Genomic DNA, 24448 nt, shown 5'->3' on the forward strand with positions numbered 1-24448 from the left:
TGTGTCATTCAATCAGATTTCAGACGCACACACATACACACTCAGACAGACATGTAACATTTTACGTGTATGACCGTGTTTTTTTTGTTTTTTTGTTTTGTTGTTGTTGTTGTTTTGTTTTTATTTATTTACCCCGCCCTGTAGGCAGCCATACTCCGTTTTCGGGGGTGTGCATGCTGGGTATATTCTTGTTTCCATAACTCACCGAACGCTGACATGGATTACAGGATCTTTAACGTGCGTATTTGATCTTCTGCGTGCGCATACACACGAAGGGGGCTCAAGCACTAGCAGGTCTGCACATATGTTGACCTGGGAGATCGGAAAAATCTCCACCCTTTACCCACCAGGTGCACCGAGATTCGAACCCGGGACCCTCAGATTGAAAGTCCAGCGCTTTAACCATTCGGCTATTGCGCCCGTTTGGGTTCGATTCCCGCTCTCGCCCTTTCTCCCAACTTTGACTGGAAGAAACAAACCGAGCACGTGTCTGGTCATTCGGATGAGACGATAAACCGAGGTCCCGTATAGTTGACGCACATGGCACCCTGAAAAAGAACCCATGGCCACAAAAGGGTGGCTTCTTAGTGACAAAATTCGGTCGAAGAAATCCACTCTGATAGGTATACATACCTCCATCAAGTTATATATGCATTATATTCAAGACCTGACTAAGCGCGTGGGGTTATTGTGCTGGTCAGGCCGCACTCTGCAGGCAGATAATTCATGGTGTGGCGAATATGGATTTGTCCGAACGCAGCGACGGATGTACTGCTGCCATAAAAAGAAATCCATTCCAACCAGTCTATAGCGCGCGGGTTTTCAAAGAGATAGGTTTGCAACAGATATTTTGGTTAAAATTACATGTGTAAAACATAAATGTGCTGGAGGAAATAAGTACAACACGTTAATGCTTGCAAATTATATAATCATAGTATATAGATGTAATAACCAATTAAGTTTTGTACTGTACGCATGCACATGAGGTCCCTATAAAGCTGTATGATGAGAATGTTTTAATAAAAACAAAATCGTTGTCAAACTTGTAGTGGTCAAAAGACAGATATGTCACACGTGAAACTGCATGGAACTATAGTGAGTAGTTGAACAGTTTACGTTCGAGCCGTATTTAAAAAGAAAAAAAAAGATGTACATTCAGTTTTCAACAACAGCAATAAAATTAAGCTTGAATATAAACATGTGCCCGATTTGTGACCCAAATAATTAAAACCTCTCACCATAAGCCCATAGAAGTAACACACACAACAAGAGAGAGAGAGAGAGAGAGAGAGAGAGTACTGTTACATGATGAAACATGGTAAATAATAATAATAATAATAATAATAATAACAATAACAATGAAGATTTTTCAAAATCTTCCTCTGTCTCTACATTAGTTGTTTTTCACACTGATGCTGCTTTGAGAAATTTTGGTGAAAGAAAAAGTGTTCTCAAAACTTTTTATCGGCAATATGCAATTAAAATCAAAGTAGTAATAATGAAGTGTTGCTATTGACAACCAAACTCTGAATGCTAAATCTTGCGAAGGGAGATCAGTCGTATTGCACAGTGCACATGCCGGTGGCACATGGTATGCAAATTAGAAAGGTCAATCGGCTGTCACAGCAGAAGCGAGGTTAAAGTGTGTTTGTGACAGCAACTCTTCACCACGATTTGAAATCAGAACCATGTTTCAGTCTGCAAAGAGGATATAACTCGGTAAAGTCTCTGTTGCGCAAGCCACGTAGACATCAGGTAAGAGAGCATGGCTGAACTGTTTTGTGCATATTTGTGCTCTTGTGAAATGCAATGATCTTGAGGTACTCACAGAGTGTGCATCCACTCGGGCACTGATTACAATCTGTCGTGGCGTGTTTACAGTTCAGTCTGACCTTCACTACAAGCTCAACAACCGTTAGCGCTTGAAGCCCCAAACCTGGCTCTGAAATCCAAAAATTGACAAAAATGGCTGCCTTGCGTGCTTCTTTTATTATTTAAAATTTTTTTTTTTTTTAGCAACGTTTAATTGTATTATTCACTTGAGATCTGATCGAGCTTCATAAGAAGTAGCTGTAGTGTGTGTGTGTGGTGTTGATTGCCACGACAGGTAAGTGTGCCAGTAAACTCATTATCGACTGAAGGTCACACGCAGTCAGGCACTGCGATCAGTGTAGGGTCTGTAGAACTCCAGGACCGGTGAAATACGTGTTCTCAGCTAGCACCATGGCTGTCGAGGGCAGCTGAGTTAGGACAGGAGAGTGCATATGGAGTCTAAAGCTAACACGACATCGCCCCCTCCCCCACACCCCCATCCCACCACATCGTACCCCCTCTCATTGACATGATGACAGATGTATGTCTCATCCAACACTATTCTGTTCTGACCAGAACATAGTCAAATGATATCACAAACAAATATTTATGATAGTTATGCATCAGTTCAGGCATGAGCTTTTTTTCTGTTGTGTTGAACAAAACAAAGTAATTGGCGCAACTGCCGAGTGGCTAAATAAAGTATTGGACTTTCAGTGTGAGGGAGTCAGGTTCGAATCCAGGTCATGGCATCATGTATGTAAAGGGTGGAGATTTTTCTGATCTCCTGGGTCAACAGATGTGCAGACCCACAAGAGCCTGAACACCAATCGTGTGCATATGCATGCAGAAGATCAATGCACGTTAAAGATCCTTCGATCCATGTCAGCATTGGATGGGTTTTGGAAGCAAGAAGTGAAGAACATACCCGGCATGCATCCCCCTGAAAATGGAGTATGGCTGTCTATCACTGTGTGATGGGGGCAAAACGTTTATACACATAAAAGCACACTCGTGCACTATATGAGTGATCATGGGAGTTGCAGCCCATGAACGAAGAAGAAGAAGAAACAGAACAAAGTAAAAGGATTAATTGTCAGTTGGTGTTAGCAAATGACACTTAATTCATTTGCCCAATTCATCTTCTGTTATTCAAGATTTTAACAATTTCCTCCAGTTATACTATATTTTAATATGTCTGTATTTACATGATTTATACTCATTTGAATGAGGGTGAGGAAGGTGCAGGGTGAGAGCAACATCTTTTCTGTGTATCAGTGTCAACCTTTGTACAAAAAAGCCCAAAATTTGGGATCATTTTAACTTGTTTTGTGGGCTTATTTTGTTGTCCATTTTATTAATTTGTTTTTGTATTTGTATTTCTTTTTATCACAACAGATTTCTCTGTGTGAAATTCTGGCTGCTCTCCCCAGGGAGAGCGTGTCGCTACACTACAGCGCCACCCATTTTTTTGTATTTTTTCCTGCGTGCAGTTTTTTATTTGTTTTTCCTGTCAAACTCGAAGTGGATTTTTCTACAGAATTTTGCCAGGAACAACCCTTTTGTTGCCGTGGATTCTTTTACCTGCACTAAGTGCATGCTGCACACGGGACCTTGGTTTATCGTCTCATCCGAATGACTAGCGTCCAGACCACCACTCAAGGTCTAGTGGAGGGGGAGAAAATATCGGCGGCTGAGCCGTGATTCGAACCAGCGCGCTCAGATTCTCTCGCTTCCTAGGCGGACGCATTACCTCTAGGCCATCACTCCACTCAGTAATATATTTGTATGTGGAGTGAATGTTTAGGAGAGAAACATGATTTGTACAGAGGAACTGATACCAAATTTTAGTCATGACTATTCCCAACAGAGTGAGAGCCTGGTTACAGCACATCGCACACACACTGATCGCCATGGACCGTCACCAGACCGTGACGATAGAGAAACAGAAGCTGCAGCGTCTGGCACTGCTGGCGGCCCTCCTCTCCGCCTTCCTCTACCTGTCCTACGTCATGCTGTTCGGCCCCTGCACCATGAGTCTGCCAGGCTTTAAGGTACCGTTCTGTTTAATGTCAGCACCATTTGTCTGCCAGGCTTTAAGGTACCGTTCTATTGAATGTCAGCACCATTAGTCTACCAGGCTTTAAGGTACTGTCCTATTTAATGTCAGGACCATTTGTCTGCCAGGCTTTAACTTTAAGGTACTGTCTTATTTAATGTCAGCACCATTTGTCTGCCAGGCTTTAAGGTACCGTTCTATTTAATGTCAGCACCATTAGTCTGCCAGGCTTTAAGGTACTGTCCTATTTAATGTCAGCACCATTTGTCTGCCAGGCTTTAACTTTAAGGTACCGTCTTATTTAATGTCAGCACCATTTGTCTGCCAGCCTTTAAGGTACATTCTTATTTAATGTCAGCACCATTTGTCTGCCAGGCTTTAACTTTAAGGTACCGTCTTATTTAATGTCAGCACCATTTGTCTGCTGGGTTTTAAGGTACCGTCCTATTTAATGTCAGCACGATTTGTCTGCCAGGCTTTAAGGTACCGTCCTATTTAATGTCAGCACCATTTTTCTGCCAGTCTTTAAGGTACCATCCTATTTTATGTCAGCACGATTTGTCTGCCAGGCTTTAAGGTACCGTCCTATTTAATGTCAGCACCATTTTTCTGCCAGCTTTAACTTTAAGATACCGTCTTATTTAATGTCAGCACCATTTGTCTGCCAGGCTTTAACTTTAAGGTACCGTCTTATTTAATGTCAGCACCATTTGTCTGCCAGGCTTTAACTTTAAGGTACCGTCTTATTTAATGTCAGCACCATTTGTCTGCCAGGCTTTAACTTTAAGGTACCGTCTTATTTAATGTCAGCACCATTTGTCTGCTGGGTTTTAAGGTACCGTCCTATTTAATGTCAGCACGATTTGTCTGCCAGGCTTTAAGGTACCGTCCTATTTAATGTCAGCACCATTTTTCTGCCAGTCTTTAAGGTACCATCCTATTTTATGTCAGCACGATTTGTCTGCCAGGCTTTAAGGTACCGTCCTATTTAATGTCAGCACCATTTTTCTGCCAGCTTTAACTTTCAGGTACCGTCTTATTTAATGTCAGCACCATTTGTCTGCCAGGCTTTAACTTTAAGGTACCGTCTTATTTAAGGTCAGCACCATTTGTCTGCCAGGCTTTAACTTTAAGGTACCGTCTTATTTAATGTCAGCACCATTTGTCTGCCAGGCTTTAACTTTAAGGTACCGTCTTATTTAATGTTAGAACCATTTGTCTGCCAGCCTTTAAGGTACCGTTCTATTTAATGTCAGCACCATTAGTCTGCTGGGCTTTAAGGTACCGTCCTATTTAATGTCAGCACCATTAGTCTGCTGGGCTTTAAGGTACCGTCCTATTTAATGTCAGCACCATTAGTCTGCCAGGCTTTAAGGTACCGTCCTATTTAATGTCAGCACCATTAGTCTGCTGGGCTTTAAGGTACCGTCCTATTTAATGTCAGCACCATTAGTCTGCCAGGCTTTAAAGTACCATTCTATTTAATGTCAGCACCATTAGTCTGCTGGGCATTAAGGTACCGTCCTATTTAATGTCAGCACCATTAGTCTGCTGGGCTTTAAGGTACTGTTCTATTTAATGTCAGCACCATTAGTCTGCCAGGCTTTAAGGTACCATCCTATTTAATGTCAGCGCCATTAGTCTGCCAGGCTTTAAGGTACCATTCTATTTAATGTCAGCACCATTAGTCTGCCAGGCTTTAAGGTACCATCCTATTTAATGTCAGCACCATTAGTCTGCCAGGCTTTCAGGTACCGTCCTATTTAATGTCAGCACCATTAGTCTGCCAGGCTTTAAGGTACCATTCTATTTAATGTCAGCACCAGTTGTCTGCCAGGCTTTAAGGTACCGCCCTATTTAATGTCAGCACCATTAGTCTGCCAGGCTTTAAGGTACCATCCTATTTAATGTCAGCACCAGTTGTCTGCCAGGCTTTAAGGTACCGTCTTATTTAATTGTCAGCACCATTAGTCTGCCAGGCTTTAAGGTACCGTCCTATTTAATGTCAGCACCATTTTTCTGCCAGCTTTAACTTTAAGGTACCGTTCTATTTAATGTCAGCACCATTAGTCTGCCAGGCTTTAAGGTACCATCCTATTTAATGTCAGCACCATTAGTCTGCCAGGCTTTAAGGTACCATCCTATTTAATGTCAGCACCACTAGTCTGCCAGGCTTTAAGGTACCATCCTATTTAATGTCAGCACCATTAGTCTGCCAGGCTTTAAGGTACCGTCCTATTTAATGTCAGCACCATTAGTCTGCCAGGCTTTAAGGTACCGCCCTATTTAATGTCAGCACCATTAGTCTGCCAGGCTTTAAGGTACCATCCTATTTAATGTCAGCACCATTAGTCTGCCAGGCTTTAAGGTACCGTCCTATTTAATGTCAGCACCATTAGTCTGCCAGGCTTTAAGGTACCATTCTATTTAATGTCAGCACCAGTTGTCTGCCAGGCTTTAAGGTACCGTCTTATTTAATGTCAGCACTATTAGTCTGCCAGGCTTTAAGGTACCATCCTATTTAATGTCAGCACCATTAGTCTGCTGGGGTTTTACTCTTTCTATACTAAGGTATGCTATAGCGCACAACACTATGTTACTGTGGTATGCTATAGCGTACTGCAAGTTTAAAAATTCATAGTTCATAGGTTAATGGTCTTGTGCAGAATTAAACAGCACAGCTGTGTTTTACAGTAACCCTAAAGTGCACCTGTACTTTTATTGTGGCTGAGAATGCCTTTGAGTACAGTACATGCGAGTGTACAGTCACCCAACTCTGCCTTCTTGCTCGCTTTGACAAGATGGCATCTCTGTCAGCTTCAGCAGGTTCTGTGGCTCAATTCGAATGCAGACTGATTCTGTTGTGGATATCCACTGTGCATACGCATTTGGCCATTCAGTTGCTACAATTAGGAAGTGTCTATGGTTACAAAAGACCACATTTGTGAAATTTCTATTACATGAGAAAAACTCCCCTCCCCACCCCACCCCCACCCCCCTTTATGTCAGTTGTGAAAAACTAGGATTTTTTTTTTCAAAATATAATAAATCAGTCAATAATAAAATGAGTGCTTTGAAACTTTGCCAAAATGTTAGTCCATTCTATTCTTTATATTGCAAAATTTCACAGCTGTATGTACTTGTGTTTTTTTTAAAGATATCTTTCTGGTAACATAAACAAACAGCCAGTACAGAGAGTATAATGAAGGAAGTCATCGGGCAGTATAGAATGAGTTAAGGTATCGTCGTATGTGACATCAGCATCATGAGTGCACCAGGCTTTAAGGTATCGTTCTATGTAATGTTAGCATAGTGAGCCTGCCTGGTTTTAAGGTATCATCCTATGTAATATCAGCACTATGAGTCTGGCAAGCTTTAACTAGTTTAAGGTATCCTATGTAATGATGTCAGCACCGTGATTCTGCTTTAAGGTATCGTCCTATGTAATGATGTCAGCGCCATGATTCTGCTTTACGGTATCGTCCTATGTAATAATGTCAGCACCGTGATTCTGCTTTACGGTATCGTCCTATGTAATAATGTCAGCACCGTGATTCTGCTTTAAGGTATCGTCCAATGTAATGATGTCAGCACCGTGATTCTGCTTTAAGGTATCGTCCTATGTAATGATGTCAGCACCGTGATTCTGCTTTAAGGTATCGTCCTATGTAATAATGTCAGCACCGTGATTCTGCTTTAAGGTATCGTCCAGTGTAATGATGTCAGCACCGTGATTCTGCTTTAAGGTATCGTCCTATGTAATAATGTCAGCACCATGATTCTGCTTTAAGGTATCGTCCTATGTAATAATGTCAGCACCGTGATTCTGCTTTAAGGTATCGTCCTATGTAATGATGTCACCACCTTTTGTCTGCTTTAAGGTATCGTCCTATGTAATAATGTCAGCACCGTGATTCTGCTTTAAGGTATTGTCCAGTGTAATAATGTCAGCACCGTGATTCTGCTTTAAGGTATCATCCTATGTAATGATGTCAGCACCGTGATTCTGCTTTAAGGTATCGTCCTATGTAATGATGTCAGCACCGTGATTCTGCTTTAAGGTATCGTCCAATGTAATGATGTCAGCGCCATGATTCTGCTTTAAGGTATCGTCCTATGTAATAATGTCAGCACCGTGATTCTGCTTTACGGTATCGTCCTATGTAATGATGTCAGCACCGTGATTCTGCTTTAAGGTATCATCCTATGTAATGATGTCAGCACCGTGATTCTGCTTTAAGGTATCGTCCAGTGTAATAATGTCAGCACCATGAGTCTGCCCGGCTTTAAGCTGTCGTCCTATGTATTGATGACAGCAGTTGCATTGTATTTCATGGTGTTACTCTTTGTCACAACGGATTTCTCTGTGTGAAATTCAGGCTGCTCCGCTTGGGTGACTCTGTTGCTGTAGACTCTGTTGCTGTAGTGCAGCGGCACCCTTATTTTATGAATTTCATTTCTGCATGCAGGATGATTTCACTGTTCTGTTTTCCCATCAAAGAGGATTTCTCTAATGAATTTCGCCAAGGACTTGTAACCCATTTTGTTGCCATGGATTCTTTTTACATGCGCTAAGTGTATGCTACACAGGACCTCAACTTACTGTCTCATCCAAAGGACTTATAATAATGCTCTGTGTATGTGCCTGCATGTGTGTGTGTGTGTGTTTGCGTGCGTGTGCATGTGTGTGTGTGTGTGTGTGTGTGTGCATGTGTGTGTGTGTGTGTTTGCGTGTACGTGCGTGCATGTGTGTGTGTGTGTGTGTGTGCATGTGTGTGTGTGTGTGTGTCTGTCTGTCTGTCTGTGGGTGCACATGCATGTGAGTGTATGCAAATGTGCATGTTTATATAATCACACACAGAGCACATATATCATGACACTCAAAGCCCTTCACACATTCACATGAACGCACATACACACATTCTGTGTGAAGCCACTGAAGGATTTTGTCAAACTGCAAACCAAGCTCTTACAATAACTGTTTGAAATAACTGAATGAAAAAAATTACTTGTTTGTTTGTTTGTTTGACACACACACACACACACACACACACACACACACACACACACACACACACACACACACACACACACACACACACACACAGAGCTTTTCTTAACATTTGATTCATACTCCATAGTTGTTGACTGGTTTCTTGAATGTGTCCTCCCAAAAGTAAGGTCAAAATAGTAGGAAGAGATATTTGGAAAAGAAAAGAAAAAACAAAAAACAACCCAATAATGATAATAATAATCACACACACACACACACACACACACACACACACACACACACATATATATATATATGTTGTTGTTTTTTTTGATAGTCAGTCGTGTCTGACTATGACCATCAGAACAGCAGAGGAGGCAACTGCTGTTCGACTATTTGGGTCAGAATTTGATTATTGTGGAGAGTGTCTTGCCCAAGTACATCCCCACTCTCTCGGCCAAGAGGGTTTTAGGACAGTCGGCGTTGGGATGGTTCCCAAAGGCCAACTAGCCCACAAGGCTGCAGCACTAAGAGCCAGTGCAATTTTGCCTCCTAGTTTGAGAGTCATAGTCCTTCACATAAGACTGAACTGTAAATGGTTTCCCATTGACTGGAGAAACCATTGATAATACAGCTCTCACTTTGCTGTTGGCCCAAATGTAAACTTTTGTCAATCTGTGATATAAGCTGAGTGTTGGGCCGAACACACACACACACACACACACACACACACACACACACACACACACACACACACATATATATATATATATATATATAAAGAAAGAGAGAGAGAGCAAAGTCTTACAGTTTAATGCACTGTACAGTCTCTGTACACACACTGACAGTTTATGCACAGTGGAATAACTCTAACAACGTATACACAATACTCTGGCTCCTCCTCACACACATATGCATACACCCGTATGTGTGCATAAGTGTGTGTGTGTGTGTGTGTGTTTATGTTATTGATACGATTATCATCATGACCACACAAACGCCAGTCTGTTAACCACACAAACGCCAGTCTGTTAACCACACAAACACCAGTTTGTTGACCACACAAACGCCACAAACTACCAGTCTGTTAACCACACAAACACCAGTCTGTTAACCACACAAACACTTGTTTGTTGACCACACAAACGCCAGTTTGTTAACCACACAAACACCTGTTTGTTGACCACACAAACGCCAGTCTGTTAACCACACAAACGCCAGTTTGTTAACCACACAAACACCTGTTTGTTGACCACACAAACACCAGTCTAACTACTGTTGCCAGGTGACGGGAGACCTGGATTTCCGTTTCACGTCCAGCAGCAACGAGCCGCTCCTGTCGGGTCACTTCGACTTCGGCCACCCTCGCCCTGACAGCATGAGCTTCGACAAGCACATCATCGACCGCATGGACTACTGCATCTCGGAGAAGGAGTACAACACGGGCTGCATCGAGGAGCTGCACCACCAGCGGATCCGTGTCAGCTACGAGGAGACGTCACTGGCCAAGTGTTACCACATCGTCCGTGAGGGGCTGCAGTGCCCCAGCCAGGAGGTGAAGGACTGCTTCGACATGAGCGATGCCCATTGGTACGGAGGGTTCACGAGCTTGAATCAGGTGAGGGATGTGTTCTAGTTGACTCACTTGTGTAAACAAAGTGAGTCTGTGTTTTAACCCGGTGTTCGGTTGTCTCTGTGTGTGTGTGTGTGTGTGTCCATGGTAAACTTTAACATTGACATTTTCTCTCCAACTACTTTGTCAGTTGACACCAAATTTGGCATAAAAATAGGAAAAATTCAGTTCTTTCCAGTCATCTTGTTTAAAACAATATTGCACCTCCGGGATGGGCACAAAAAAATGAAAAAAGAAGCCTAATTATATGCAAACTGCATTTACTGTTATATTTATATTTTTTGTATTCTCTAAACTTGGCACTTTGACCTCTTATTCTGACACAACAACAAGAGGAGTCATTATTATCATTTTTTGTTCAAACAGGTACTTCTTTTGCTAAGCATGGAATTTTTATTTATTTTGCAAACGTTTTGGTGCAGATAGTAAAAAAGGGAAATTACTCTGTAATTAATGCAAGGGGACTTAATTTATCACAAGTGAGTCTTGAAGGCCTTGCCTCTCTTGTTTTTTTTGTTTTGTTTAGCTAATGTGGAGTTAGGTCAGCACAAGCTATTGCAGCAACCCTGAAAATAAGTATGGCACGGTTGGTCATGGAACATGAACAACCACGGCTTTGAGGTGAGGGTGATGATGAGTTTTTGTTTTGTAGTGAACTGTGGAGTTTGGCCAGTGATTGCAGCAACTCTAAATGTAACTGTGGAGTTTGGCCAGTGATTGCAGCAACTCTAAATGTAACTCTGGTGTCAGTGGTCAAGGACTGTCAACAGCCGTCCCTTCCCAGGCTGATGGCACCACTGTCTTTGTCCCCGCTCTCTCCTTGCATACGGTGACCCCTCCCGCCACCTCCACCCTGACTCTCCTTGTGTGCAGGCCTCTCTGTACTGCAGCCTGTAGTTGAATGACATATCGCTGTCACATTCAACAACTTGAGCAGTTTCACCAGAGATGCCTACGAAAGATCCTTGGTATAAAGTGGCAAGACAGGGTCTCCAACCTCCAGGTACCCAGTATCGAAAGCCTGCTGATCCAGTGCCAGCTACGCTGGACAGGACATGTTGTCTGCATGACAGACTGCAGGATCCCGAAGATGCTTTTGTATGGCCAGCTGAAGGAAGGCCACCGCAAACTTGGAGGACCCTGCAAGCGCTTCAAGGACACCTTGAAGACAAACCTCAAAGCCTGTGATATAGACATTGCTTCCTGGGAAATTGATGCCCTGGACTGTTCTCGCTGGAGGATGCTGTGCTCTAGTGGCATAAAGACGTTTGAAAACAAGATAACGCTCGCCATTAAGGAGAAGCATGAGTGAAGGAAGCAGGGCTCAACTTCTGGAGACATTTTCCCTTGCAACACCTGTGGGAAGTGCTGTGCATCCAGAATCGGCCTCTTCTCCCATATGAGGACACACACCGACAGATAAGCCTGCTTGCCTACTCATCCATCGATCCAACAGGAGACTCCATCAGTTGAACAGAATGAAGTATTTATACGTCCAGCCAGTGTTCTCTCCGGATGTAACCTCACAATAACAATAAGAACAACAAGATTATTACAGTTAGTGGAGGTGTGGTGGGGAGCTGAAGACGTTGGTAGGTTGCTGACAGGATTCTAAAGACCCTTCTTTTTCTAGATTTTATATGTGTACATCTGAAATTTAGGGGGTGGGGGGTTACACGGCATCGCAATCAACCTGTCAGACTTGTCCAAAATCAAGCCAGTGGTTTCTTTTTCTTTCTTGACAATGTTTGCTGTGTTTTCAGCCCTGATACAGATACAGTGAATGAATAAATGACTGTGTGTAACACCCTGAGCAGCCAGTCAGCCTGTTGGACTGGTCACAAATCAGCCAATGGCAATGACTCTCTGTAACACACAAACTAACCAATCAGCCTGTTGGACTTGTCACAAATCAGCCAATGGCAATGACTCTCTGTAACACACAATTAACCAATCAGCCTGTTGGACTGGTCACAAATCAGCCAATGGCAGTGACTCTCTGTAACACACAATTAACCAATCAGCCTGTTTGGTCACAAATCAGCCAATGGCAATGACTCTCTGTAACACACAATTAACCAATCAGCCTGTTGGACTGGTCACAAATCAGCCAATGGCAATGGCTTTCTGTAGCACACAAACTAACCAATCGGCCTGTTGGACTCGTCACAAATCAGCCAGTGGCAATGGCTTTCTGTAACACACAAACTAACCAATCAGCCTGTTGGACTTGTCACAAATCAGCCAATGGCAATGACTTTCTGTAACACACAATTAACCAATCAGCCTGTTGGATTTGTCACAAATCAGCCAATGGCAATGATTTTCTGTAACACACAATTAACCAATCAGCCTGTTGGATTTGTCACAAATCAGCCAATGGCAATGGCTTTCTGTAACACACAAACTAACCAATCGGCCTGTTGGACTCGTCACAAATCAGCCAATGGCAATGGCTTTCTGTAACACACAAACTAACCAATCAGCCTGTTGGACTCGTCACAAATCAGCCAATGGCAATGGCTTTCTGTAACACACAAACTAACCAATCAGCCTGTTGGACTGGTCACAAATCAGCCAATGGCAATGGCTTTCTGTAACACACAATTAACCAATCAGCCTGTTGGACTGGTCACAAATCAGCCAATGGCAATGACTCTCTGTAACACACAAACTAACCAATCGGCCTGTTGGACTCGTCACAAATCAGCCAATGGCAATGGCTCTCTGTAACACACAAACTAACCAATCGGCCTGTTGGACTCGTCACAAATCAGCCAATGGCAATGACTCTCTGTAACACACAATTAACCAATCAGCCTGTTGGACTGGTCACAAATCAGCCAATGGCAATGACTTTCTGTAACACACAAACTAACCAATCGGCCTGTTGGACTCGTCACAAATCAGCCAATGGCAATGGCCTTTCTGTAGCACACAAACTAACCAATCGGCCTGTTGGACTCGTCACTGCTTCTCTTGATCATCAACCAGTCCTGGGACACAGGGAAACTTCCAGACCAGTGGAGAGAAGCCATCATCGTCCCCATCAGAAAGAAGCAGAAGGATAAGACTAAGAAGTCCAGCTATCGACCAATCAGCCTCCTGAGTTGTCTGGGCAAGGTGATGGAAAGGATGGTGAACACTCGACTCCTGAAACACCTTGAAGAAAACCACCTGCTCAGCAATACCCAATCAGCCTACAGGAAAAACCGCAGCACCGAAGACCAGCTGGTGTACCTTGCACAGGAGATAGAGACTGCCTTTCAAGAAAAGAAGAAGGTGCTTGCAGTCTTCGTGGACCTAACCAAGGCCTTCGACAAGGTCTGGAAGGCAGGACTTCTCCTGAAGCTCCTCAACAAGAAAGTGGAAGGGAAGATGTACCGCTGGATCCAGGATTTCCTCCAACACCGCAGGGCAAGGGTAAAACTCGACGGGAAAATCAGCCATCGGGTCACTCTACAGCAAGGTGTGCCGCAAGGAGGAGTCTTTTCCCCTACACTTTTCCTCATCTTCATCGACGACATCGCTGAGAAGATCTCCAAGCATGTCTCCAGAGCCCTCCACGCTGATGACTTTGCTGCCTGGAGTGCTGCGGAATACCTCACGTCCGCCAGCCACAGAATGCAGGAAGCACTCAATCACGTGGGAACATGGGCCTCTGCCTGGGGAGTAGACATCAACACCACCAAGACAGTCTCAGCAATCTTCTCGCTGTCACCGATGTCAGAAACCTCCCACCTCAAACTGAACGGAATGCAGTTGAAACAGGATGACACGCCAATGTACCTGGGTGTGAAGCTCGACAAGCGATTGACATGGAACCCCCATCTCAAGGACATCGAGAGACGAGCAACCAGAAAACTGGCCATCCGGAAAAAACTCGCCGGGACCTCTTGGGGTGCCAACAGCAGCATACTGCAGAGGGTGTACACTGGAACTGTCAGGCCAACCCTGGAGTATGGCAGCACTGCCTGGGCCACGGCATCAGCAACCAACACAAGCCGCCTGAGCAAAGTTCAGAACGCAGGGCTACGGCTGATCACTGGCGGGATAAAGACGACTCCAGTTCAGGCGATGGAGAAACACACAGGCCTCCACCCACTCAAAGATAGACGAGAGGAAAAAGTCTTCATCCACAGCGAGAAGCTCCTGCGCATGCCAACTCACCCAATGCACGAAAAACTGAAGCACCCAACAAAGAACAGACTGAAGCGGACCAGCTTCAACCACCTCTCCAAGACCCTGCACCGCCAACATGAAGACCTGCTGCCCTCGTCCCCTGCCGAGATGGAAACACTCCCCGACTTCGAGGAACCGGCCGACCAACTGGAAGGAGTCTCAATCATCACAAAAGTCCCTGGCATCGACCAAAAGGACTGCCAAGCCCCTCCCCTGCTGAAAGCTCTGACATTGGAGATGATTGAGACTCAGTACAACCCCAGCGAATGGACGCACGTCTTCACAGATGGATCCTCGGAGGGAGCGGTGAAGAATGGAGGAGCAGGCATCTTCATCAGGCACACAGATGGAAGACTGACCCCTGGAGCCTTCCCCACAGGAAGAATCTCCTCGAACTACAGAGCGGAGACAGCAGCACTACTCCATGCTGCACAAGGCCTCAGGACGTCAGTCAACCCACCACCAAAGATAGCCTTCTTCACTGACTGCAGATCTCTCCTGCAGGGACTCCAGTCAACCAGAAACGAACAGCAGCTGACAAACATCAAAGCAGCCCTTCATGACCTTTCAAAACGGTCGACTGTCACTGTTCAGTGGGTTCCTTCTCACTGTGGGGTCATGGGGAACGAAAAGGCCGATGCTCTCTCCAAGGCAGGCAGCAAAATGAAGCAGTTCAGCCACCCCGTGACCTACAGAGAGGCCAGGACCATCATCCACAACCGTTACCAGAACCAGTGGATGAGAAGGCTGGGTGCAAACAGTGGTGTCGATCCAATCCACCAGCTCCAGAGACACCAGCAGACTGTCCTCTTCAGACTGAGAACCGGCCACTGCCGACTACTGAGTCACCTTCACCGTATGAAGATCGCCCACACTGATGAGTGTCCATGTGGCACTGGACCCCAGACCCCTGAACACATCCTCCAACACTGCCCAACCCATGAAGCTCTACGGCGTCAAACCTGGCCAGGGGGCACGGAGCTACAGGCGCAGCTTTGGGGAGACCGCCACGACCTGGAGAAGACCGTGGGCTACATCGTGGCGACGGGGGTGACCGTCTGACGCAGCCAAAACATCGAACGCAGAAGAAGAAGAAGGACTCGTCACAAATCAGCCAATGGCAATGGCCTTTCTGTAGCACACAAACTAACCAATCAGCCAGTGGCAATGGCTTTCTGTAGCACACAAACTAACCAATCGGCCACATGGACGGCGACACATCAGCCAACCAGTGTGTCGTGTTTCCGTCACAGCCCTGGCCCCTAGAGAAGGCGGAGCTGCCCTCATCAGTGTACGTGTCCAGCGACAGCGGTTTCCACACGCACGGGGTGGGGGGGGTGTTGGAACGGCTCTTCTTCAGTTCAAAGGGCGTGGGGATCTTCGTGTCACCCGACGTGCCGCTCTTCGTCAGCCTGAACCCCTTGGGGGATCGTCGCCTCTGTCTGTCGGCCAGGTTGGTGTTTGTCTCTTCTGCTTAGTATTATTTTATTGTTTTTATTGTTGTTATCGTTGTTGTTATTATTAGATATGATTATGATTATTATGAATATTATTATTGTTGTTATTACTTTTATTAATATTATTATGGTGGTTGTCGTTGTCGTCGTCATCATCATCATCATCATCATTTATACTGATACAGCACCTTTCCTCTATCAGAGGCAGAACTCGAAGCGCTTTACAAGCAAGGGAGTCATTTGCGCTACAGGCTGCCTGCCTGGGTAGAGCTGACTGACGGCTGCCTTTAGGCGCTCATCATTTGTTTCCCATGTCATCCAGTCTGGCTTCAGTCATGTGCGCACACACACGCACACGCACACACACACGCACACACAGACACGCACACACACACACAGAGACACAGACACACACAGACACACACACACACGCACAGAGACACAGACACACACACACACACACAGACACACACACACACACACACACACACACACACACACACACACACACACACACACACATGTATATTAGAGTAGCTTTTAGTTCAGTCTGAGCTTTCAGGATTAAACCCCACTCTCGTCAGAATTTTCTCCCCCTCTACTTGACCTGCAGTGGTTGTCTGGATGCTAGTCATAAGGATGAAACGATAAACCTAGGTCCTGTTTGTAGCAGTCACCTTGTACATGTAAAAGAACCCAATGCCACTGAACACCACCGAAGTGACTCAGCAGGAGTGCAGGGTCTCCACTGGTGTGTGGCCTCCTGGCGACCTAACATCGATGGCTCCCTGTGGACTGCCGACGCTGGAACTGCGACGGACGAACCCGGGTGTGGTCGTGTATGGGGGGGGGAATCTAAATGAGCGGCGTGGGAGTAATGCCACTGAAATGGTGCAGATGATGGGGCAGCAAAAAAAAAAAAAAAAAGAAGAAGAAGAAGAACCCAATGCAATGTGAGTTGTCCCAGGCAACATTTTATGGAAAAATCCACCTTGATGGTCAAACAGTGGCTTCTGCAGACAGGAAAGAAACAGAAAGGGTGGCTCTGCACCGGGTCCACACACTCTCCCCTGGGGAGAGCAGCTTGAATTTCAAACAGAGAAATCTGTTGTGACAAAAAAGTGATGCAATAAAGTACCAAACAAAAATACACTACAGTGAAAGACAGAACAGCACAGCACAGTACAGTACTGTACAATTTTCTCACTTGATAACATGTTTTTTTTTTGGTCAGACGTGGTTTGAGGTGGTCTTTACACTAGTAACATGGGGGGGGGGGGGGGGGGGGGGAGCTTTTCCACATTGTACAGAGTAGCATATTGGCATTTTGTTAATTTTTTTCCCCTTTATTTTATTTTGTTTCGGTATTAAGACACACACTTCGATTACGTTGCTTCTGGACCTTGGGTGCCAAATCTTTCAGTATCACAAAAGTCAGTCAGTGACGCCGTGCAGTGACGTTTAGGTGTGTCCACAGATATGACGGAGCTCGTTACAGTTTGTCAGCCTTGATATGACCCAGCCAGGTTAGCTGGGCTTTCAGGAGCAATGACAGATAGTCATGATTCAGGGTGGTCATTAAACACCACGATGTGTCTGTATTCCCACAGGTACGACGGAGGTTACTACACCAGCCCCAACCACCAGCCCCCCACCCTTAACTACACCATCTGCCACGCCCCCGACGCCCGCACCATCTTCACCTACATGTCGGAGCAGTTCCTGCCCCGCCCCCAGGACACCCCCGATCCCCGCCTCTTCACCCTCCCCATCTGGTCCACCTGGGCCGCCTTCAAGAAGAACATCACTCAGCAGAAGGTCCTCGACTTCGCCGCCAACATCACGAAATATGAACTCCCTGCCGCGCAGGTGGAGATCGACGATGACTGGACGCCGCACTATGGCGACCTTGACTTTGATGCGAAGAAGTTCCCTGACCCGGCCGGCATGGTGAAACAGCTGAAGGACATGGGGCACCGGGTCACGCTGTGGACACACCCCTTCATGAGCCTGGACTCGCAGGCGTTCCAGGACGCGGCGGAGAATCACTACGTGGTGACCACCAGGGGGAGTCAGACTCCGGCGCTGGTTCCCTGGTGGAACGGGAAGATGGCGGCGCTGGTGGACGTGACGAACCCTGCGGCCGTTCAGTGGTACCTGGACAGACTGCAGGCACTGAGGGACACGTACGGCGTCAGCTCCTTCAAGTTTGATGCTGGTTCGTGGCTGGATTTTCATTTCATTTTATTAAATTTTATTTTATTTATTATCTTTTTTTGCCTGCTATTTTGGGACTTTTCTCTCTGTATCTCAGTGATGATTAATGATGACAGGGGTGATGAAGATGCTGTTTCAGTGGTCCATTCAGGTTTGGGACTACTTGACAAAGCCTGGCAATTTTGGGACATTTTGCTTTCTGCATTTAATTAAGTGATGATGAATGATGATGGGGGTGATGAAGATGCTACAATGGAGGTCTATTCAGGTTTGGCACCACGTGACAAGGCTGCACTCTCATAACACATTCCAGCATCAACCAGGCTGAGAGATACAGGTACCTGCAATGTTGGTTGAGAAATTTGAGCAACACCCCCAAAGACACATCTCTGAAGTGGATGACCCTTGGCAGCTTTCCATTCAGCTAAATCAACTCTGGGTAGGAGTCCGCTACAAGCCAAACCCCGCTTCCAATGGGGATCAAATCTGTTACCTCACAGTTGTCAGTCTACAATGCTGACCACTTCACCACGGCTGCTGGTTGATAATTTTTGTTTATTAACTCACTCCGGATGAATAGTTCTCTCCCTTGCTTTTCCCGACAGACGACCCATTTGTTAGGGTTAGGAAAAAAAATCACAAAAAATACAAAACATAAAGTAACTGAATGAAACTCACTGTACTCGACCCACTGACCCCTCTCCTCACGTTGTGTGAACACCCCACCCCCCTCCCTCTCCACTACTCTCAGAAGCTGAGTCACTATCAGTACCTTCTTGCTGGTAGCTTTCTTCACTGCAGATACTTTATTCAACGTCTTCATCATCCTCATCGATGTCAAAAAACCTTCAGTTCGAAGCATTTCAATCACTTCAGCAGCAGTAAAAGCCGCTGTCGTGATCTAATTTCCTCCAAAAATTTCCGCTTGTATCACCTGCGATGCCATTTTCGATACGTATGCAGATTAGCTTGTCATGTGGGGTCCTGAACTCGCTGGCTCGCTGTGGAGTGTGTTGTTACAGAATCTCATATGAAGAAACTTTCCAGTAGACCCTTAACAAGTTGGCAATGCCTGGTGTAGCTGCAATTGTTATGCTATGCCAGAAATGCTATCATTCCATTGTCTGGAGTGAGTTAAAACATTGAGGAAGATGATTGTTATTTTGGGGTAATCTACATTGTGTTGCTTTTTTTGTATAGTTTGTTTAGTTTTTAACTGTTTTTTTTTTTCTCTCCAGAGTTCACTTTTATTCTGTGTACAGTACAATAAAAGTAAAAGAGAGTGTAATTACACTGTCTGCCATTAATGTGTGTTTACTGTTTGTGTATTCATATTATTCATAGGAAAAAAAAAGTAATTATAGGGAAAATATGTTAGTGAGTGAAAACTCCTGTTGCTGCTGCAGAGAAATTGTTTGGCAAGTGGACAGGTCTGCTATTAGTATTTATAGTGGTGGTATTGGGTTGTTATTATTGGATATAATCTCAAAGAAAATAGCTGAAGCATTCCTGGAGAAATTTTATCCAAACGACAACGAATCATTTAATGGTTTGAAAAACACAATCGAAATGAAACAAGAATGAAATTGCTTTTCTCAGGTGAGCAGACAGTTTTATTATTATAATCATGTTGTCGTTTTTGATGACCTTTTTTCATTCCATTAATCACAAAAGAGACATCTTGTTTTGTGTGTGTGTGTGTGTGTGTGTGTGTGTGTGTGTGTGTGTGTGTGTGTGCAGGGGAGGCAATGTACGTGCCACAGCATGCAGGAACGTTCACTCCCATGGACAACCCCGGTGCCTACAGTAAAGGGTGGGCGGAACTTGCATACAATGCTGACCTTGACCCTCGACACCAGGAGGTTCGATGCGCGTGGAACACCCAGTCCCTGCCCGTCTTCCTGCGACTCTTCGACCGCATGTCGACCTGGGAGGCGGAGTCGGGCGGCCTGGAGACGCTCATCCCATCGGTGCTGACCCTGGGACTGCTGGGATACCCGTTCGTCTTGCCGGACATGATCGGGGGCAATGCGTACGTGGACATGTCGTTTATGGATGGGGAGTACCCCGACAAGGAGCTTTACGTGCGCTGGCTGGAGGCGAGTGCGTTGCTACCGGCGATGCAGTTTTCCATACCTCCCTGGGCGTACGACGATGAGGTGGTGGCCATCACGCGGCGTTACGTGGAGCTCCATGAAAAATACGCCCCCACCATCCTGACTCTGGCTCGGGAGGCAGTGGTGACGGGAAAGCCGATCATTCGGCCGTTGTGGTGGGTGGCGCCGACCGACGAGGAAGCGCTGACCATGGCGTCGCAGTTTCTGCTGGGCGACGACCTGATTGTGGCGCCAGTTCTGATTCGCGGGGCTCGCAAGCGAGACATTTACATTCCTGAAGGGGTGTGGAAGGATGTGCTGCGGGATCAGTCCGTCACAGGTCCTGTCTGGTTACGAGGGTACGACGTGCAGCTGAATGAGTTGCCTCTCTTTGAGAGAATTTAGGAGCCTTGAATGCTGGGTGGGAGTGGGTGTGTGTTCTTTTCAGGAGCTGAGTTTGTGTGTTATTTGGAAATCATGACATATATCCATTTGTTTGCGTGTGTTTTTGGCTATCACTGAGTTTGCTTGTGTATTTGGAAATCATGACATGTATTCATGTGTGTTTGCACATGTTTTTTTGATCTCATGATATTTATGTATAGATTAACGTGTGTTTGCTTGTGTATTTGGTTATCGTTATATATGTTTGCCAGTATATTTGGATATCATGATATGTGTTCGCCTGTATTTGGATATCATGACATATAATAATGTGTGCACATTTTTGCCCTTTGAGTGAATCTTATTCATGTGTATCTGGGAGTTTGTGTGTACTTTTTGGAGGTTCAGTTTCCTTGTGTGTTTAGATATGATGATATGTTATGTTCAAGTGTGTGCATTTTTTTTTTTCCTGGTTTTGAAAATAATGATGCAGGTTTGCTGTTACGTGTAGGTTTGGCACAATTTACTAACACTTGTAGCCTTGTCGCTGAAATCTGTTTGTGCTCTTGAGAAGTGATTTGCTCGTGTAACTGGACGTATACATCATATGTATGTTTATGGATGCACATATCTCTGTCTCTGTCTCTGATAAGAATACACACACACAGACACACACACACACACACACACACACACACACACACACACACACAAAAGAATCTGTAGAAAGAAAGTGTGAGGAACAAAATATCATTTGCTTGTCTGAACTTTGAAACCAAAACCAATTTAAATCAATGGGGCATTAAGGCTGGTGAAGCTAATGAAGAGCTTGCCTGATGATCTAGTTTGTGTGTGTGTGTAGATAACCAGGGTCATTTTCATTGCTGGGGTAGTTTGTGTGTGTGTGTGTGTGTAGATAATCAGGGTCATTTTCATTGCTGGGGTAGTTTGTGTGTGTGTGTGTGTGTGTAGATAATCAGGGTCATTTTCATTGCTGGGGTAGTTTGTGTGTGTGTGTAGATAATCAGGGTCATTTTCATTGCTGGGGTAGTTTGTGTGTGTGTGTGTGTGTGTGTAGATAATCAGGGTCACTTTCATTGCTGGGGTAGTTTGTGTGTGTGTGTGTGTGTGTGTAGATAATTGGGGTCATTTTCATTGCTGGGGTAGTTTGTGTGTGTGTGCGTGTAGATAATCAGGGTCACTTTCATTGCTGGAGTAGTTTGTGTGTGTGTGTGTGTGTGTAGATAACCGGGGTCATTTTCATTGCTGGGGTAGTTTGTGTGTGTGTGTGTGTGTGTAGATAATCAGGGTCACTTTCATTGCTGGAGTAGTTTGTGTGTGTGTGTGTGTAGATAATCAGGGTCACTTTCATTGCTGGGGTAGTTTGTGTGTGTGTGTGTGTGTGTAGATAATCAGGGTCACTTTCATTGCTGGAGTAGTTTGTGTGTGTGTGTAGATAATCAGGGTCATTTTCATTGCTGGGGTAGTTTGTGTGTGTGTGTAGATAATCAGGGTCATTTTCATTGCTGGGGTAGTTTGTGTGTGTGTGTGTGTGTGTAGATAATTGGGTCATTTTCATTGCTGGAGTAGTTTGTGTGTGCGTGTAGATAATCAGGGTCATTTTCATTGCTGGGGTAGTTTGTGTGTGTGTGTGTGTGTGTAGATAATTGGGGTCATTTTCATTGCTGGGGTAGTTTGTGTGTGTGTGTAGATAATCAGGGTCATTTTCATTGCTGGGGTAGTTTGTATGTGTGTGTGTGTAGATAATCAGGGTCATTTTCATTGCTGGGGTAGTTTGTGTGTGTGTGCGTGTAGATAATCAGGGTCACTTTCATTGCTGGGGTAGTTTGTGTGTGTGTGTAGATAACCGGGGTCATTTTCATTGCTGGGGTAGTTTGTGTGTGTGTGTGTGTAGATAACCGGGGTCATTTTCATTGCTGGAGTAGTTTGTGTGTGTGTGTGTGTAGATAATCAGGGTCATTTTCATTGCTGGGGTAGTTTGTGTGTGTTGAGGAAGGCACAGGTCAAAAATGTCAAAAGACATGCATGTTTTCATAATAATTTCTTTGATCTGGTTATAGATTCCGTTGGCGTTATTTTGAAATTCATACTCGAAGTAATGAATGAGTAAGGAGTGAGCTCAGTGTATGTGTGTCAGCATTCTTGTTCTCCCCAAAACTCCTGCAAAATCATGGTATGTTTGTGAAAAAACAACAACAAAAAAAAAACAACACAAAATAATACCATAAAGTACATCACTAGTTTCATGTGGTTTTCTTTCATATTTTTTTTTTTTTTTTCAGTGGATTTGAGATGGATGCTGATTTCATAAACCTAGGTCTGGACCGAATGTTAAGAGTTGTGTGTTGTATGCTTGTCAGTCTTGCCATCTGCGTAATATATAATCGATGAGTTATGCATGCAGATTCACAAACGCGTAATTATGATGTACACTTGTGACAGTATCTGTTTTGTGGTAATCAGTATTCCACAGAGCCAAAAAAAAAAGAAAAAAAAAAGAAAAAAGTGGAACATTCCAGGATGATCTGAGTTCGAGCCTGTTTTTGAACTTGTGCATCTTCAGCATGATGCTGAGGTGTTTGCCGGTGTGTTTTTTATACAGTGTAAAATGTGTTCAGGGGGCCGAGTCGAAACGAGTACACAGAATGTAAGAAAAATATACAGACAAGCCGCATGCAGCAAAATAAGGCCAAATGAACATGCTTAATAGCCAAAAAAAGCGTAAGACGAGACAGAGCGAAAACCTGACAAGATGGCGTGGAGAGCCTTGGCCAAAGGAATGATTCAGCGCTTATAGCTTTTAGAGGCGTTTGATTGGCTAAGAGCGGACCGGGCAACAAAGGGCGTCTTTTCACTGTTAGCTGCGCGAAATTTGGCCAAGCAGAGCAAACCGATAGGCCTAGTTTGCATCAGTTTGACATGGTAAGTATATGTATCACCAGACATGGAGTATAATACAAACTCCTCCTTTCTGTCCGAAAGTTTCTTTCACTCTTTGTTTCTGGCCTTTCCATTTTCTTTTCTTTTCCGCCTTGTCGGTCGGTTCACCAAATTTGTATTTGTGTTTCTTTGGACACAACAGATTTCTCTCTATAGAAAGCTTTGCATTTTTTTTCAGCCTTCTTTTGGGGCTTGACAATCAGGCATTCTAACTATGTGGAGTGATGGCCTAGAGGTAACGCGTCCACCTAGGAAGTGAGAGAATCTGAGTGCGCTGGTTCGAATCACAGTCGATTTCTCCCCCTCCACTATACCTTGAGTGGTGGTCAGGACGCTAGTCATTTAGATGAGAAGATAAACCGAGGTCCCGTGTGCAGCATGCACTTAGCGCACATAAAGGAACCCACGGCAACAAAAGGGTTGTTCCTGGCAAAATTCTGTAGAAAAAAACACTCCGATAGGAAAAACAAATAAAACTGCATGCAGGAAAAAACACAAAAAAATGGGTGGCGCTGTAGTATAGCGACGCACTCTCCCTGGGGAGAGCAGCCCGAATTTCACACAGAGAAATCTATTGTGGCAAAAGGAGAAATACAATACAATGCAACATGCAAAAAGGATGTGTGGTTTGCCCCCCCTTTTTTTTTAATGCTT

General features: G+C 44.7%; 1 protein-coding gene across 4 annotated transcripts; it reads left to right on the forward strand.

Moving 5' to 3' along the window:
- The first annotated feature begins 1625 nt into the window (after positions 1 to 1625).
- On the forward strand, positions 1626 to 24079 carry LOC143301924 (myogenesis-regulating glycosidase-like). 4 transcript variants are annotated; one of them, XR_013057865.1, is made up of 7 exons: positions 1626 to 1755; positions 3683 to 3866; positions 10150 to 10482; positions 15933 to 16132; positions 17747 to 18354; positions 20094 to 22401; positions 22809 to 24079. XR_013057865.1 is itself a non-coding variant. In XM_076616367.1 (6 exons), the coding sequence occupies exons 2-6, from the start codon at positions 3726 to 3728 to the stop codon at positions 20852 to 20854; spliced, it is 2043 nt and encodes a 680-aa protein (XP_076472482.1). In that variant the 5' UTR covers positions 1626 to 1755; positions 3683 to 3725; the 3' UTR covers positions 20855 to 24079. The 4 variants fall into 4 exon arrangements, 3 of the variants coding, with proteins under 3 accessions (XP_076472482.1, XP_076472484.1, XP_076472483.1); XM_076616367.1 differs by having other exon boundaries at positions 20094 to 24079; XM_076616369.1 differs by having other exon boundaries at positions 1663 to 1755; positions 3702 to 3866; positions 20094 to 24079.
- The last annotated feature ends 369 nt before the right edge of the window (positions 24080 to 24448 follow it).

The sequence above is a fragment of the Babylonia areolata genome, chromosome 28 (genome assembly GCF_041734735.1).
Source record: "Babylonia areolata isolate BAREFJ2019XMU chromosome 28, ASM4173473v1, whole genome shotgun sequence".
NCBI classification, from domain to species: domain Eukaryota; kingdom Metazoa; phylum Mollusca; class Gastropoda; order Neogastropoda; family Buccinidae; genus Babylonia; species Babylonia areolata.